Source organism: Astyanax mexicanus, chromosome 18 (genome assembly GCF_023375975.1).
Source record: "Astyanax mexicanus isolate ESR-SI-001 chromosome 18, AstMex3_surface, whole genome shotgun sequence".
Classification (NCBI taxonomy): Eukaryota; Metazoa; Chordata; class Actinopteri; order Characiformes; family Acestrorhamphidae; genus Astyanax; species Astyanax mexicanus.
In genome coordinates, this window is record NC_064425.1 from 43,119,344 (window position 1) to 43,136,220 (window position 16,877).

Here is a 16,877-nt window from a genome sequence, read left to right on the forward strand (position 1 = left end):
CATTGAGGGTGGCCCTTATTTACAATGTAGCTAAGCCAATACACAGGGAAGGGATTAACAAAGAAAAAGAATAAATAAATAAAAAGACCCTTTTAATCTTTTTAATACAAAGAACATTTTAATAAGATATATAAGATATTTTGAAATAAGATATAAAACAAATAAGATAAAAATAAGACTTTACTGGGAATCATAAAATTATAGGTAATAAAAATAAAATGAAGGCAATTACAGATGAATAAATAAAACTAAGTACATAAAGGGGTAAAAAATAATAAGCAATAACTAAAAACAATAAAAGGATACAAAATAAAACAATATGTAAAATATATAGAAACCCACAAATGTATGATTATTTTCCTTGTTAAAATTATATAATTACTATATATTAACATAGTTTAATGTGCAGTTTCAAATATGTTTTGGCCATTTTATTCAAAACAAGCATAAAATATCTAGCAAGTAGTTAATCTCCTTAGCTAGCTAGCTAACTTTCCCATTCCACCTTAAATGGTGCAACAGACCAGCATTTAAGGTGGAACAGAAAAAATAATAATATAAAATAAAAGCTCATTTCAGCTCCCCAGTTAAGGAATTAAGGAATGGGCAATTATGATTAAATACGATTAAAGCCCTAAAGTTAACTAGCTAAGCAGCAGCTAGCTTTAGCATTAGCGCTCATCTTTCTTTACAGAATAATTCTGTAATGTTTTCCTCTGTAGCTTTAATATAGTCTTTAATATCAGATTATTAGAGTGTGATAATCTAAGGACTGGCATCCATCTGCTGCACCATGCACAAACCTGAGTTTTCTCTTATACACACACACACACTCACACTCCTAACCTGTCCCTGTATCATCTTCTCTCCCAGAACCCCCCTCGGCCCCTCAGGCCCTGATCTCCAGCGTGAACGAGACCTCCGTCCTGCTGGAGTGGAGTCCACCTCTATCCACCGGCGGCCGGCAGGACCTCACCTATAACGTGGTGTGTAAGCAGTGCGCGTGGGAGGTCACGCGGTGTGTTCCGTGTGCCGACAGCGTGAGATTCTCCCCCCAGAGACTCAGCCTGAGGACCACCAGGGTGTCCGTCCACCAGCTGCAGGCTCACACAAACTACACCTTCCAGATCTGGGCCGTCAACGGGGTCTCCAAACTCAACCCCAACCCGGAACAGGCCGCCTCCATCAGCCTCACCACCAACCAGGCCGGTGAGGGAGTGTGTGTGTGTGTGTGTGTGTGTGTGTGTGTGTGTGTGTGTGTGTGTGTGTGTGTGTGTAAAATTCTTACTTTATGCAGTGCTAAATTTGTGATGGTAAAGTTGAGACTTTGTTTAGTTCTGACTATAAAAAGAAAGTTCTGACTGGTAAGAGAAAAATTAAAAGTAAAGTTTTGATATCAAAGGGAAAGTTCTGAAAAAATGTTTGCTTATAATATTAAACATCTGACTTTATAAAGTGTTGATTTGTAAAAGTAATGCTCTGAAATTATAAAGCTCTGACCAGTAGAAGTAAAGTTCAGACTTTAATATAACATTCTGACTTTTACACATAAAATTCTGGCTAGAGAAAATGCAGTTTAGACAAAAATAAAAAAAAGTTTAGACGTAAAAGTAAAGTTCTGACTTTGTGAAAACACAAAAAAAACTGTATAAATTAATGTGGAAAAATATGGAATATTTTTTTTTATTATTTGTTGTGACTGCTTATTAGTGGTTTTAAAGTATTTACAACAAAATACTCATTTATAGACTAATTTATAAACCATTTATAAACCCTTTAAAAAAAGTCTTATTTTAAAGGGGTTCCTTTATTACTTAAATGTCTTCATTTGTTTCATTTGTAAATGGCATCAGTTGTAAAGTTATGAAGAGGTGGAGTTGGAGTACAGTGAATACAGTGAATAGTAATGTTTATATATGACATATGGCAAGAACTACTCAACTAATTAAAGGAAAGTAAAAAATGACTTAAAGAAATGAAGGTCAGTCAATACGGAAATCAATTTCGAGAACTTTGAAAGTGCAATTTTAAAAAAGACTATCAAAAACTTTATGATGATGATTAAACTGGCACCCATCAGGACCACCCCAAGAAAGGAAAAAAAGCTCTTCCTTTTTCTGTTAATTTACAGGTCATTTATTTTTAACTAGATTACTTTTAATTATTGTAAAATGTATTCTAAAAAATGTATGCAAGGGAATCTTATACCTCAACAATAAGAAGTAAGTTACAGAAGATTGTTATAATAGTTCCAGCATACTTTGACGCTGTAATTGTGATGCAGTGTGTAAAACCAAATGTTCACACTCCATGTAGAAAGCCCTTCCATATATATATATATATAAATGTTGACTAGTAAAAGTAAAATTCTGACTTATAAAATAACATTCACACTTTTACACATAGAATTCTGACTAGTGAAGTGTTTAAACTAAAGTAATACAGTTTAGATGTAAAAATAAAGGTCTGAAAGTTGTGAACTATAAAAGTAACATTCTGACTTCTATATGTAACATTTTGACTAGTAAAAAAATACAGTTTATACTTGTAAAAGTAATGTTCTGACATAGAATTTATATAAGTGAAGTAATACAGTTTAGATGTAAAGACATTTACAAGTAAAGTTCTGACTAGTAAAAGTAAAGTTGTGAAGTTTACAAAATAAATTCTAAATAGTAAAAATTAAAGTGCTGACAGGTAAAAGTAAAGTTCTGATTTAAAAGTAACATTCTTACTCCTATAGGTAAGATTCTGACTAGTGAAAATACAATTTACACTTTATAAAGTTCTGACTTGTAAAAGTAAATGTATACTGTATGTAAAGTTCTGACTTTTATGAGTTAAGTTACAAGTAAAATTAGAAACATAGTTGGCTCTGGAAAATTTAGAAGTAAACTCTATACCTGGTCTAATAAAACAAGCCTGAATCAGCCACAGGCCTAATTCTGTAGATTAGATAAAGATATCACTAATAGTCACAGTATAGAGTATATAATACAGTATATAATCTATAGGGGACTTCCTGTACCGGACAGTATGTGAGAGTGATTACGTTTCTTTCAGAGTTTTTAGTCTTTTTTTTTTTCTTTCTTTTTTAAGGGAATATCAGTTTCAGCCTGTAATCATCACCTGTAGAACTTCTGAAAGACCTCTTCACTCCATAAACACACCCATACACTCACACACACACACACACACATGCGCGACCTGGTTCTCTCACATGCTGTGCCAGATGCCGTTGTGTGCAGATTTATAGCGGTGTGTGTGTGTGTGTCATTGTAAGTGTATTATATTGTGCGTTTTAAAGCGTAAGTCAGGCCAGGCTCTTGATGCTGTGTTGGGTTTCAGGCTGAAATGATGTGTGTGTGTGTGTGTGTGTGTGTGTGCTGGAATTCCGCATCTATCCATGACAACACACACTCGTAAATCACCCTCAGGGCGTACGAGGGTGTAGGGTGTAGAGTTTTGGGGCGTAGGGTGAGGGATCAGCTCCTCCGAGTGTTTAAAGCTTCTGCTTTAACTCCAGAACTTCACCATAATCTGAAGAACCCACTGTAATAATCACACACTGACTCGGGTATGAGTGGTTGGTGTGGCGCAGTGGATAACACCACCGCCTGCTTGTGAACTACAACATCGTGCGGTACCACCCGCCCTATAAACGTATTAATTATGAGCCAGAGCCTGATTTAAACAAGACATTTTTTAATAATTTATAAAGGAAAATCATGAAAATGATCATGATCGAGTTCCCGAACATTTTCGGTACCACTTTAAAATAAGACTACCTTTATAAAGGGTTTATAAATGGTTTACAATTCGTTTATTAATGGTTACTAATTAGGTTGTAAAAGCCTTAAAAATCATTAATAATCAGTTATAACACATACGTAGAAAGGGCAACAATATAGACGGCTGTGGGTTCACTATTTGACAAACAACAGGTCATTGTTGCCCTTTCTATGTATGTGTACATTTACAATTTAATTAGTAACCATTAATAAACTAATTGTAAATCATTTATAAACCCTGTATAAGGGTAGCCTTATTTTAAAGTGGTGCCACTTGTTCATACCACTGTTAGCTCTCAGTTTTATGCAGAAGTGTGAGGGAAAGTGTGTGTGTGTGTGTGTGTGTGTGTGTGTGCTGCGCTGATGAGGTTCAGACAATGAGTGAGGAGAGTGAGGAGGTGGGCGTGCGAGCGGCTGCTGTTTATTCATAAACCCGTTGTGAATATTCATGTCGTCTGTTCTGCATATTCTTTTGTGCATATTTTTTTTCTGCCTTCTCTCTCTCTCTCTCTCTCTCTCTCTCTCTCTCTCTCTTTTTCTCTCTCTTTTTCTCTCTCTCGTTCTCTCTCTCTTCTCTCTCTCTCTCTCTCTCTCTCTCTCTCTCTCTCTTTTTCTCTCTCTTTTTCTCTCTCTCGTTCTCTCTCTCTTCTCTCTCTCTCTCTCTCTCTCTCTCTCTCTCTCTCTTTCTCTCGTTCTCTCTCTCTCTTCTCTCTCTTCTCTCTCTCTCTCTCTCTCTCTCTCTCTTTCTCTCTCTCTTTCTCTCTTTCTCTTTCTCTCGTTCTGTCTCTCTCTCTCTCTCTCTTCTCTCTCTCTCTCTTTCTCTCTCTCTCTCTCTGTCTCTCTCTTCTCTCTCTTTCTCTCTTTCTCTCTCTCTTTCTCTCTTTCTCTGTCTGTTTCTCTGTTTCTCTTTCTCTCGTTCTGTCTCTCTCTCGCTTTTTCTCTCTCTTTCTCTCTTTCTCTCTTTCTCTCTCTGTCTTTTTCTCTCTCTCTGTCTTTCTCTCTCTCTGGAGAGCGTAAAGTAAGTCTGTCAGACACATGTGGAGCATACAGAGCACACACACACACACACACACACACTCACACACACACACACACACACACATACACACACACACTCACACTCACACACACACAGGCTGTATTATATTTACACAGCGATTTTGTATGTTCTCAGCTGTCATACAGGCATGACTGATAGGACTGTGCAGGTTATACAATGTTATCAAGGCCATGTGTGAATGTCTCTGTGTGCGTGTGTGTGTGTGTGTGTTAGTGCTGGATGATGTCATCTACACTGTAATACTAGTAACACTAGTAGTGTAATACTGACACACTGTGACACTATATTTTGTGGTGTCTTTCTATTAATAGATTTCTATAGATTCTATAGATTTTTATAGTGGATATTTAAATTCAAATAAAAAAAAATGAATGTTAGTGAAATATAAAATGAAATTATATTTATATTAGTGGTGTTAATATATGAAAATACTAGAATATGTTTGTATGTTTGAGGGGAGATAAAGCCGTAACGTGGGGCGCTGGAATAAAGAATAAATTATTAATTGTATCGAGGAAACTTTTTTTTTTAACTTTATTGTAAACATCTCAGCTTGGTTCTGAGGATTTTTGAATTAGAACTTAATTAGCTAATGGGTTTTAATTGCTAATGAGCTAATAGCTAGCTAAGCTAGTATAAAAGAGCTTTTTCAGACCTGTAGTTGTGTTATAGTTTCTATGATCCGGATCAGTTAATGAATTTATTTGGTTTATTTGGAGAGTATCTCCCTCTGTTTGGTTTGGTTTCACACAGGCATAAACCTAAACTAAACACACCAATATGTGCACCAATAAACCACGCAAGCACATCGTCTCCTCTGATTGGTCAAAGCTGTCTGGTAAGGAGTAAGAAAGTAAATATAGTGAGAAGATCTGTGATTTTGAAGCTGCTTTAAAACAGAACTCAGAAAAGTTGCTGCTGTCTCTGTGTTGTAGGCTGTAAGAACAAGCATCATTTTCTGTGTTGCTGCAGTAGTAACTCTGTGTTGGCTGTGCTCTCAATACTTTTCACTCTATAGCATTTTTGTTCTTTATCTAGTTTATCTAGAGTGTTTTACATCCATATTCGAAACAAAAGAAGAGTAAAATGCAAATATATTTTATTACCTGACAATAAATGCATTTAAAAATGACATAAAAATAGAATTCTTGTGCAAATCAAACAAAAATGAATTAAATGAGTGTATAATTTTTGTACATAATAGATAAAAGTTTGTTAAATAATTCAGACTTACAGTGTAGCTCAAACTGTGTGTGTTTGTGAGTGTGTGTGTATAAGAGTGTGTGTGTCCTCTCTCTGTAGGACAGATCACTTGAACCATATTCTGTGAAAACCCAAAAACACTCATCTTTACTTTCACATCACACACACATTCACACACACCTCACACACACACACACACACACCACACACACACACACACTCTGAACAAGCTCTGAACTCGATTACAGGCCCATATCTGTCAGAGCGGTCCGAGTGATGGATGTGTGTGTTATAGTAGAGTGTGTTGGGGGTTAGGGGGTTGTTAGGGGGGGTTAGGGGGTTGTTGGGGGGTTGTTAGGGGGTTGTTAGGGGGGTGCTGACCCGAGGGGGTTCGGAGCAGACCCCTAAACCGTGTTTAGTCTGTCGGCCTGGGCAGAGAGAGATGGATCTGCAGGAGAGAAAATACCCGCCGTCATGCTGCTGCTGCTGCTGCTGCCGCTGCTGCTGCCGCTGCTGCTGCCGCTGCTGCTGCCGCTGCTGCTGGAGATGGGTTTAATTGTTTAACACACACACACATACACACACACACGCACACACACACACGCACACACACACACACTCTCTCTCTAAAGCCCCTGGAAACCTGAGTAGTTGGGAGAGAAAATTGGTTTGGGGTATCTGTGTCTCAAAAGCCCACAGTCCTGAATAGAGAGCAACAGTTGCAGCTACAATACAATTACAATATAACAATGAGTAGACATACAGAATAGAGTTATATTTAACATAAATATATGAGTATATATAATTCAGATTAATGAGCAGACCCTGCTAACTAAACACGATGTGCATTATTAATGCTAGCTAATATATATATATATATATATATATATATATATATATATATATATATATATATATATATATATATATATATATATATGCCATAAGTGGATAATATAATTATTGTTACATAGTTTCACAATCACAAAAGAATAAGAAAAGAATGGTATAGAATATATAATAGAATATGATATAGAATACAATAGAATCGTATAGAATAGAATAGTATAGGTGTTATATAGTAAAATATAGGCATGGTATAGAATAATATATAATACAATACAATACTTATAATAAAAGTATGGTGTAATTTAGTATGGGTGTGGTTTAGTAGAGACTAGTTTAAAATGGGCATATATATTATATAAGTTAAATATGTGTTAAAGTAAAGTATGGTATAGTATAGTACAGTATAGTACAGTATAGGATAGGATAGAATAGTATGTGCTGAGGAAAGTATGATCTAAACTATAATAAACTATACTCTATAATAGTATACTATCGGTATGGCATAGTTTAGATGTAGTAAAAGGACAGTATAGCTTATCATGTGTATAGTAGATTATATAGCATATTGTGTAGTACAGTATATAGGTATAGTATAGAATAATTTAGTATAGGTAGTATAGTATCGAATAGTTTAGGTAGTATATTATTGATAGTATAATATATGTATGGTATAGTTAAGTAGAAATACAGTATAGTTTATTATGAGTATAGTAGAATATATAGTATAGTATAGTATAATATAGTATAATATAATATAGTATAGTATGTGCTGAGGAAACGTATAGTATTGGTATGGTAAAGTATTAATAGTATAAAATAAGTACAGTATAGCTAAGTATGTTTACAGTACAGTATATAGCATGGAATAGTATAGTTTTTTATAGATAGTATATTATTAATAGTATAGTATAGTAAAGTATAGGTATGGTATAATTTAGTATATTTATAGTACAGTATATAGCATGGTATATAATAGTTTGGTATAGGTAGTATATTATGTATAGTATAGTATAGTATAGTATAGTAAAGTATAGGTATGGTCTAATTTAGTATGCTTATAGTAGAGTATATAACATGGTATAGAATAGTTTTGTATAGGTAGTATATTATGTATAGTATAGTATAGTATAGTATAGTATAGTAAAGTATAGGTATGGTATAATTTAGTATATTTATAGTACAGTATATAGCATGGTATGGAATAGTTTGGTATAGGTAGCATATTATTGATAGTATACTATTGGTATAGTATAATATCGGTATGGTATAATTTCGTATGTTAGTAGTACAGTATATAGCATGGCATAGTATAGAATGGTTTAGTATAGGTATGATATAATTTAGGTATGGTACGGGTATAGTAGTATATAATTTATTACTGTAGTAAAGTATAGAATAAGTATGATATAGTTTAGTATATATATAGTATAGTATAGTGTAGTATAATATAGAATATTTAAGTAAGGTGTAGTATAGGTTAGAATAGACAGAATATTATGGTTTATTATAGTATAGGACTTTAAAAATCATTTTAAGAAACATTATAAATCCTCCAGCAGTTTAAAGGCTCATGTCTGAATGATGTGAAGTTTGTTTTTCTTTATAAATTATAGAAGAAACAGAAATCTTTAGTATCACACAAACACACACACACACACGAACACACACACACACGGCCCAGACAGCTCGTGTTTGTGTGACTTGTGTTTTGATTCGAGTCGGAAACTGTTTTCTTCCTCAGACTCTTTAACTCTGTTTGACTTTCTCAGCCTGAACAAAACAGGGTTTAACACACACTCTCACACACACATGCATACACACTCTCTCTCACACACACTTATACACACACACACACAGTCTGGCTTTCAATCCAGAGGAAAGCCGGGAGGGAGATGTTGAGCAGTTTTTTTCAGTGTGTGTTTTGGTGGGACTGCAGGTCTACAGGGTATAAATACAGAAGGTGATCTGAGGTCACACATACTTTACACAAGTTACATCTTCATGGCCTGTTTTTGTTTTTAAAGTATGATTTTATTTTTATTTTCTGTTTTATTTTTACTTTTTGTAAAAAAAAAGTAGGATGAATCATATGAATGAATCATATTTATCATATATTTAAAGGCAAGTCCTGGCATGTTATATTCAGCAGTGCTATCATACATGTACCAATTGTAGTGCAATTTTAGTCAGACATTTACCTCAGCAGTGCTGTTTCAGTCATACATTTACCTCAGCAGAGTCTTTGTAGTCATAAATGTGCCTAGGTAGTGCAATTTTATTTTTAGTTATAAATTTACCTTAGTAATGGTATTCTAATCATAAATTTACCTCAGTAATACTATTCTAATTACACCTTTAGCCATAAATGTACCTAGGTAGTGCAATTTTAATTTTAGTTATAAATGTACTTTAGTAATGGTATTCTAATCATAAATGTACCTTAGTAGTGCAATTCTAATGATGAATTTACCTTAGCAGTGCTATTCTAATCACACCTTTACCTGAGTAGTGGCATTCTAATGATACATTTACCTCAGCAGTGCTATTCTAATCATAAGTTTACCTTAGTATTGCTATTCTAATGACAAATTCACCTCAGCAGTGCTATTCTAATCACACGTTTACCTTAGTAGTGGCATTCTAATGATAAATTTACCTCAGCAGTGCTATTCTAATCACACATTTACCTTAGTATTGCTATTCTAATGATAAATTTACCTCAGCAGTGCTATTCTAATCATACATTTACCTTAGTATTGCTATTCTAATGATAAATTCACCTCAGCAGTGCTATTTTAATCACACATTTATCTCAGCAGTGCTATACATATGGATGTACATCATCACAATTTATAAATGTAATTCTACCTTTGTTCAAAGTTTGTGTATCAAAAATGACGGTAACACTTTATAATAACTTTCATTAATATGATTTATTTATTCACATTTTAAGGTTTGCTAGTGATTTATTAATGTTTAATTTATTATGATTTTCTAACATTTTTAATATGAATATCCGTGCTGATAAATAAATGTCATGTGTGAGCATTTGTTAATGTTCACATTCTGATTAGCTACTGCTTTGTTCACATTTACTGATCATTAGTTTAAAATATATTTAATGGAAGTTATTATAAAGTGTTACCATAATAACTGTTCTTGTTTTTTTATTTAATCTATTCTTTTCTTCTCTCTCTCTCTCTGTATCTCTCTCTTTTTAAAGCTCCCTCTACAGTGATGTCGGTGGAGAGTAAGGATGTAACTCGGGACACTCTGGCTCTGTTCTGGCAGGAGCCGGAGAAACCGAACGGAGTGATCCTGGAGTACGAGGTTAAATACTACGAGAAGGTGAGAGGAATCCAGGCTTTGGGTCCTGAGGACGCCCCCAGGGGATAAACAGGAAGTTCCCGTGTTTACAGGACTGAAATAGCCTCTAGACTTCCTTCCTTCCTCTTCCTCCTCTCTGCTCTTCAGTTCAGCTCAGTTCAGGAATAATGATGGATTGCGAAATTTACTCTTTTCTTTATTGAACTCTCTCTGTTTGTGTGTTTGTGTGTTTCAGGAGCAGAACGAGCGCAGTTACCGTATCGTGAAGACCACGTCTCGCAGTGTGAACATTAAGGACCTGACCCCTCTGACCTCGTACGTGTTTCACGTGCGCGCTCGCACGGCGGCGGGGTACGGAGACTTCAGCGCTCCACTGGAGGTCATGACCAACTCAGGTGAGAACGATGCTCACGTTTAATCACCTGCATATATTACAACCACCTTCTCTCCATATAATAAACACAATTAACCCCTTAACGCCTGTTGTTGCAAATATGCGACTAACCGTTTGATTCAATCAACCTGCCAAGATAGCGCCTGCATTCCCCCAATGCCTGTTAGTGCATATTCACCACGGACCTAGGAACCTTTGACAATTTACAATTCAAATGAATCTAGAATTCAAATTAATGAAATGTTTCCTGTAATATTTGTGTATATTGTGTTGGTGACAGTAATTGGTGTTATTTATTATTGAATGCCTGCTGTTGGGTGCATAAATAAAACATTGATTTTTCACTGTTATATTACTCTGTTATTGTTATCTTAGTATGGACCATTATGTCTGCTGTAGCAAATTTGCAACATACCAAATTTACCCCAAATAGACCATATTGCCTGTTGTTGCAAATTTGCAACATACCAAAATTTCTATATATTTTTGTGCAAAAGTGAAATTAATAATCTCAACAATATTTACTATCTACTTAAAGGTAAAACACACATGAAACATTTTTTCATATACAGCTACATTAATTCAGGCGTTAAGGGGTTAAATTGATTAGTGTAGGAATATAAAATGAAAGTATGAGGTAGTATAGTATGCTATGGCAGTGTATATTATAAATTACAATAGTGTAATATTAATATAATTATACTGTAGAGTAATAGGACAGGTTAGAATCTCTTTTTCTCTGTATTCCATTTACTTCAGTTTAAATAAATGTGTTGTCCCTGTCACATATTACTGTTTTATTTGCAGTTTTGACCATAATTTCCTGATGAATGGACCTGATAAATATAAATCAATATAAATTCAAAAATGACATTTTTATATTGACTTAAAATTATTTCTCCTGTAAAATTTGGAGATAAAATTTAGTGCCGATATTTAGTGTTAAAAATATGTATATATCATTACTGTCATGTATGTTATTGCCTTTGTTTCTTATAACAAGGTTTTCTTTAAAGTATGTTAAAAATTCACAAAAGTTTTTTTATAGATGTGAGTTTTTTGCATGATATAATCATTGTAACTAGATTTAAAACTAATAGCAGTTATTTTGTTGTCTAAATTTCATATATAAATAAATTGACCAATAGAAATGCTTTAAAAAGTCTAATTCTCCCAAATAAAGTACTCCAAAATGATAATTTTGTAATGCTTCATAAATTATCCTCTAAAAACGTGTTTTTTTTTGTTCACTGTAGTTTCCTTATGATTATGATTCATATTATTAACATAGAGATGGACAGATATTGTCAATTACTGATTCTGTAGTATATTAAGTATACTTTAAAAAAGAGACATAAAGTGTAAAATGTTGTGAAATAATGATACTACATCATTATTATAATACATTTCTTATAGTAATATTATAATATGTAACATTATGTATATATGTTTCTTTCAGTGCCATCTCCAGTGGTGGGGGAGGGGATGAGTCCCACCGTCCTGCTGCTGTCTGGAGGCGGCACCATCATCTTCCTCCTCATTGTCGCCTGCACCTTCATCATCAGCAAGAGGTAAGCAGAACGAATTTTTTTTTACAGTCCGGTTAGTTTTGGTTTCACACTACACACACTATCTGAGATAAACTGCTGTTCAGGAGCAGTTTAACCTGATTTATTAGCCAGATAATTACAATATCATATCATATAAACAAACGCTGTCTCTGCTGCTGCTCCAGCTAAACTGTTTTCACACCAAGCTTCGTATGTGCAGCGTTCACTGCTCACTGCTGCTGTGAACTCTACGACATAACTACGACATATACAGCTCTGGAAAAAAAACATAAGAGAGCACTTAAAAATGATGAGATTCTTTGATTTTATCAAGTTGAAAACCTCTGGAATATAATCAAGAGGAAGATGGATGATCACAAACCATCAAACCACCAAACTGAACTGCTTGAATTAATTTTTGCACCAGGAGTAAAGCAGCATAAAGTTATCCAAAAGCAGTGTGTAAGACTGGTGGAGGAAGAGAACATGATGCCAAGATGCATGAAAAAAAAACTGTGATTAAAAACCACCAGGGTTATTCCACCAAATATTGATTTCTGAACGCTTAAAACTTTATGAATATGAACTTGTTGATTTATTTGCATTATTTGAGGTCTGAAAGCTCTGCATCTTTTGTTATTTCAGTCATTTCTCATTTTCTGCAAATAAATGCTCTAAATGACAGTATTTTTATTTTGTGGAATTTGGGAGAAATGTTGTCTGTAGTTTATAGAATAAAACAACAATGTTCATTTTAGTCAAACATAAACCTATAAATAGCAAAATCAGAGAAACTGATTCAGAAACTGATTTAATCTCTGTACATCGGTTTAAAACACTGTATTTAAAAGCACGAAATAATGCTATAATTCTGTGTTTATGTACAGGAGGGCCAAATACAGCAAAGCCAAACAAGATGAAGAGAAACACCAGCCAGGTATGAAAAAGTCTAGTCTAAATAAGCTGCCTGCTGCCTTTATTTATATGTGGACAAAATGATTTTTTAATGAGCACCTGTTTATTCATGGTTTCTTCTGAAATCATGGATATTAAACAGTTTATCCTGCTTTTGTTAAAGTTATAATAAAGTATACCTCTCTATTAATTATTAAACCAATAGACTAGTCAATAGGTTCATGTTTATCTGCTCCTCCAAAAATGAGCTCATTCATTAATTTAATGTATTTATTATTCAGTATTACAGTAAAACAAGTACAACATGTTCCCTAAATCTTATTTAGAACAGAAAATTAATCATGTAATTGTGAATATAATGCACAATCTTTTACATACTGAATATTTGTGCTTTGAATTCAGGAGTGAGGGTCTATGTGGACCCGTTCACCTACGAGGACCCGAACCAGGCCATCAGGGAGTTCGCTAAAGAGATCGATGCATCTTGTATTAAGATTGAGAAAGTTATTGGCGTCGGTAAGTGTTAACGATAATAAAGTTATTACGCTTTAAAAAATATACTTAAATATAATGTGCACATTTTGCATTAATGCAACCATTTGACCCACTTACTTTATGAATCATCAATGTATTTTTAAGATGATAATAACAAAATCATAATGAAACAGTTTATATCAGTACTCTACAGTCATAAATACACTGGCATGCCATATATCATGGGAAACGAAGCGAGTATTTTGTGTTGCCATGACTTTTGCCAAGTCCCGTGGAGGCTAAAGGATGCTGCGAGGTCTGTGGGATATGTGTGTAAAATCTTCTGCATTAAATGTGGATGTGGTTGATTTCTGCCAGAGTCGTTTGTCTGTTCACATGGTCAATTAGAGCCAGACACCACCGGTCACCATCACAACCACTCAAATACTGCACTTCACAGTGGGTAGAAAATTAAGCCTTCTGTATCATAATCCCAGTACACATGTGACACTGTGGATTAAGGAACTTCATAAATGGTACAACTTTAAATAAGACTACCCTTATAAAGGGTTTATAAATTATTTGTAAATTAGATTATTAAGAATTATTGATTAGGTTCTAAATGCCTTAAAACCATTTATAACACATCAATTGAAATAGCAAACAGTGCTCTGTTGTCTGTTGTTTTGAGTAATTTAATTTATAGTAAAGTTATAATTAAACATACTTACAAATATATTAATATGACGAGTTTAATGCTAATTGATGGAAAACACAAAGTAAGATCAGTATCTAGAAAGAGCTGAGGTTTGACAGTAGAAATGACTGGAATCACTACTTTTCATTACTTACATTTTTTAAACTCACTGTTGTCATTTCTACCCATGTTGTTATTTATTTATGAACTGCGTATTAATGAGTTTCAGAATATTTGCAGCCTAATTAATAACCATTAATAATCTCCTTTATAAACCATTCATAACCCCTTTAAAAAGGTAGTCTTATTTTAAAGTGGTACCACCTTGCCATGAGCACACTGACCACCTCACTCACAAGACACCACCTGACAACATATACAGTGTGTGGACATTCCCAGGCTGTCCACTGAGGTAACACTTCGTGATCAGTTTGTATACTGCTGTCCCATGACTGTTGGCATGTCAGTGTATGCACGTTTAAACACTCTCTAAATGCTGAATGGTGATTGGTTGATCTGCGTGTGCAGGTGAGTTTGGGGAGGTCTGCAGTGGGCGTCTGAAGTTTCCGGGGAAGCGTGAGATCTGCGCGGCCATTAAAACTCTGAAGGTGGGATTCACGGAGCAGCAGAAGCGGGACTTCCTGAGTGAAGCCAGTGTCATGGGTCAGTTTGACCACCCCAACATCATCCACCTGGAGGGCGTGGTCACCAAGTGTAAGTCAAGAAGTCTTAAGAAATCTTAATTATTATGTATTTTTAATTCAAAAATATCTAAAAAATTAAGAAAATTTAGGTCTTTAACCCATTTAACCACAGATTAAATTTACAAATTGAAGCTACAGCTACAGATTATACTCTGTATTTATAGTCTAGTTACTGAATAGTTTATCATGTTGCATAGTGATGCAGCAAAATGAACATTTTTGCCTGAAACCAAAATCGTACAAAATCAAATCCTTTAATTTTCCCATAAATCGTCAGTGTTCCTTATAATCTGGTGCTCCATATGTATAAATTCTACCAGTCAGGTATTAAGAAGCAGTAAAGACACTTCACTGAAGTACAGAGTTATAAAGGTGAGTTTTCAGTGAAGTTTCTCCAGCACTAAGGCTGGGAGCAGCAGCATTAGCATTAGTTGCTAACTACGCTAAACGCTAGCTCTTTTACCTCCCAGAGACGAGTATTATTGGCCTCTAGCCTGCTGCTAACCCTGGCTAGCACTGCTGGAGCAGCATTAGCATTAGCGTGTGTGTGTGTGTGTGTGTGTGTGTGTGGGGGGGGGCTGCATTGCAAAAGCATCAAAAATACAAAGACTTTAACCTTACTTTCCCTTTTGCTGAAAGCGTACACACACACACACACTCACACACTCACACTCACACAGTGTGTGAGTTCCAGATGTAGTAGGTGTAAAAGCTCAGTAGGTCTGGAACACTCTGAGAGCCATTAATCACACTCTCACATCTAAATGTGTTCACTGGGTGCAGCCGTCATCCTATATCTGCAGCTCTATAGCCTTCAGCCCTACCACGAGTGTGTGTGTGAGTGTGTGTGAGTGTGGGTGTGTTTGTGTGTGTGTGTGTGTGTGTGTGTGTGTCTGTGGGTTACTTTTGTGCTTTGGACGTTTGGTTGCCACCCGATATGTATGTCTCTATAGCCTTTAGCACCAACAGTCCAATATATATATATATATATATGCTCTTATCTGAGCTGCTAATTTGCAGTTTCTGAGGCTGGTAACTCTGATGAACTTATCCTGAACAACAGAGGAAACTCTTGCTCTTCCATATGAGAGGCAGTTTCATCATAAAGTTAAAACTACACTTGTGGACGCTATCAAAGTTCCTGAAATTGTTTAGATTGACTGACCTTCATTTCTTAAAGTCAATTTTTTCTTTATTTAGTTGAGTAGTTTTTGCTTCTCATAATCTGGATTCGAACATTACTCAAATATTCACTATTCACTGTATACCTGTAAGTCTACCTCTTCACTACTTTACTTTAACTGATGCTCTCAAACACTTTTTTTATTAAGAGACAAGACATTCAAGTTTAATTAACTCTTGATGAGTTCAGCACAGCTGTTAACTGAAAGCCTGAATTCCAGGTGACTCTACCTCTGAATAAAGCTGACTGCATGTCTGTGAACTTGGTTTTATACACCTGCTGTGATCATGGAAGTGATTGGAACACCTGAATTCAATTATTTGATTGGTTAAGCAAATACTTTTGACAGTAAAGTGTATATCTGACAAGATCCAAAGACAGAATTTATCCAACATATTTCCTTAATAATTCAGTTTCATTTAGTGAAATGTAGAGAAAACGCGTCAGTTTAACGATCAGTCTCTCTCAGATTTGTTCGATCAGCCGTTTTTGAGGTTGATTTAATGGATTATTTGGGTGATTTAATCTTTTTAAAAGTTGCCTCAGTGACCCGCTGCAGGTTACCACCAGCTGGCCACATCAACGCCTTCCATTATTTATGACCCTTTGATGGTGATTGGAATACTGTGCACTTCCAAACAGGCCGAACACACACACACACACACACACACACACTTACACACACTTTCTCTCTCTATAAAAATGATCAGTGCTTCAGTTCTCATTTCTC

General features: G+C 34.9%; 1 protein-coding gene across 1 annotated transcript in view; it reads left to right on the plus strand.

Annotated features, from left to right (window-relative positions):
* epha4l (eph receptor A4, like) overlaps window positions 1–16,877 on the plus strand; it is a 61,184-nt gene that overhangs the window by 33,415 nt on the left and 10,892 nt on the right. The window contains exons 5-11 of the mRNA XM_022670395.2: window positions 874–1,209; window positions 10,127–10,251; window positions 10,466–10,625; window positions 12,084–12,195; window positions 13,062–13,111; window positions 13,492–13,605; window positions 14,789–14,974. Coding sequence (XP_022526116.2) covers window positions 874–1,209; window positions 10,127–10,251; window positions 10,466–10,625; window positions 12,084–12,195; window positions 13,062–13,111; window positions 13,492–13,605; window positions 14,789–14,974 — 1,083 coding nt within the window. The remainder of the gene's footprint in view (window positions 1–873; window positions 1,210–10,126; window positions 10,252–10,465; window positions 10,626–12,083; window positions 12,196–13,061; window positions 13,112–13,491; window positions 13,606–14,788; window positions 14,975–16,877) is intronic.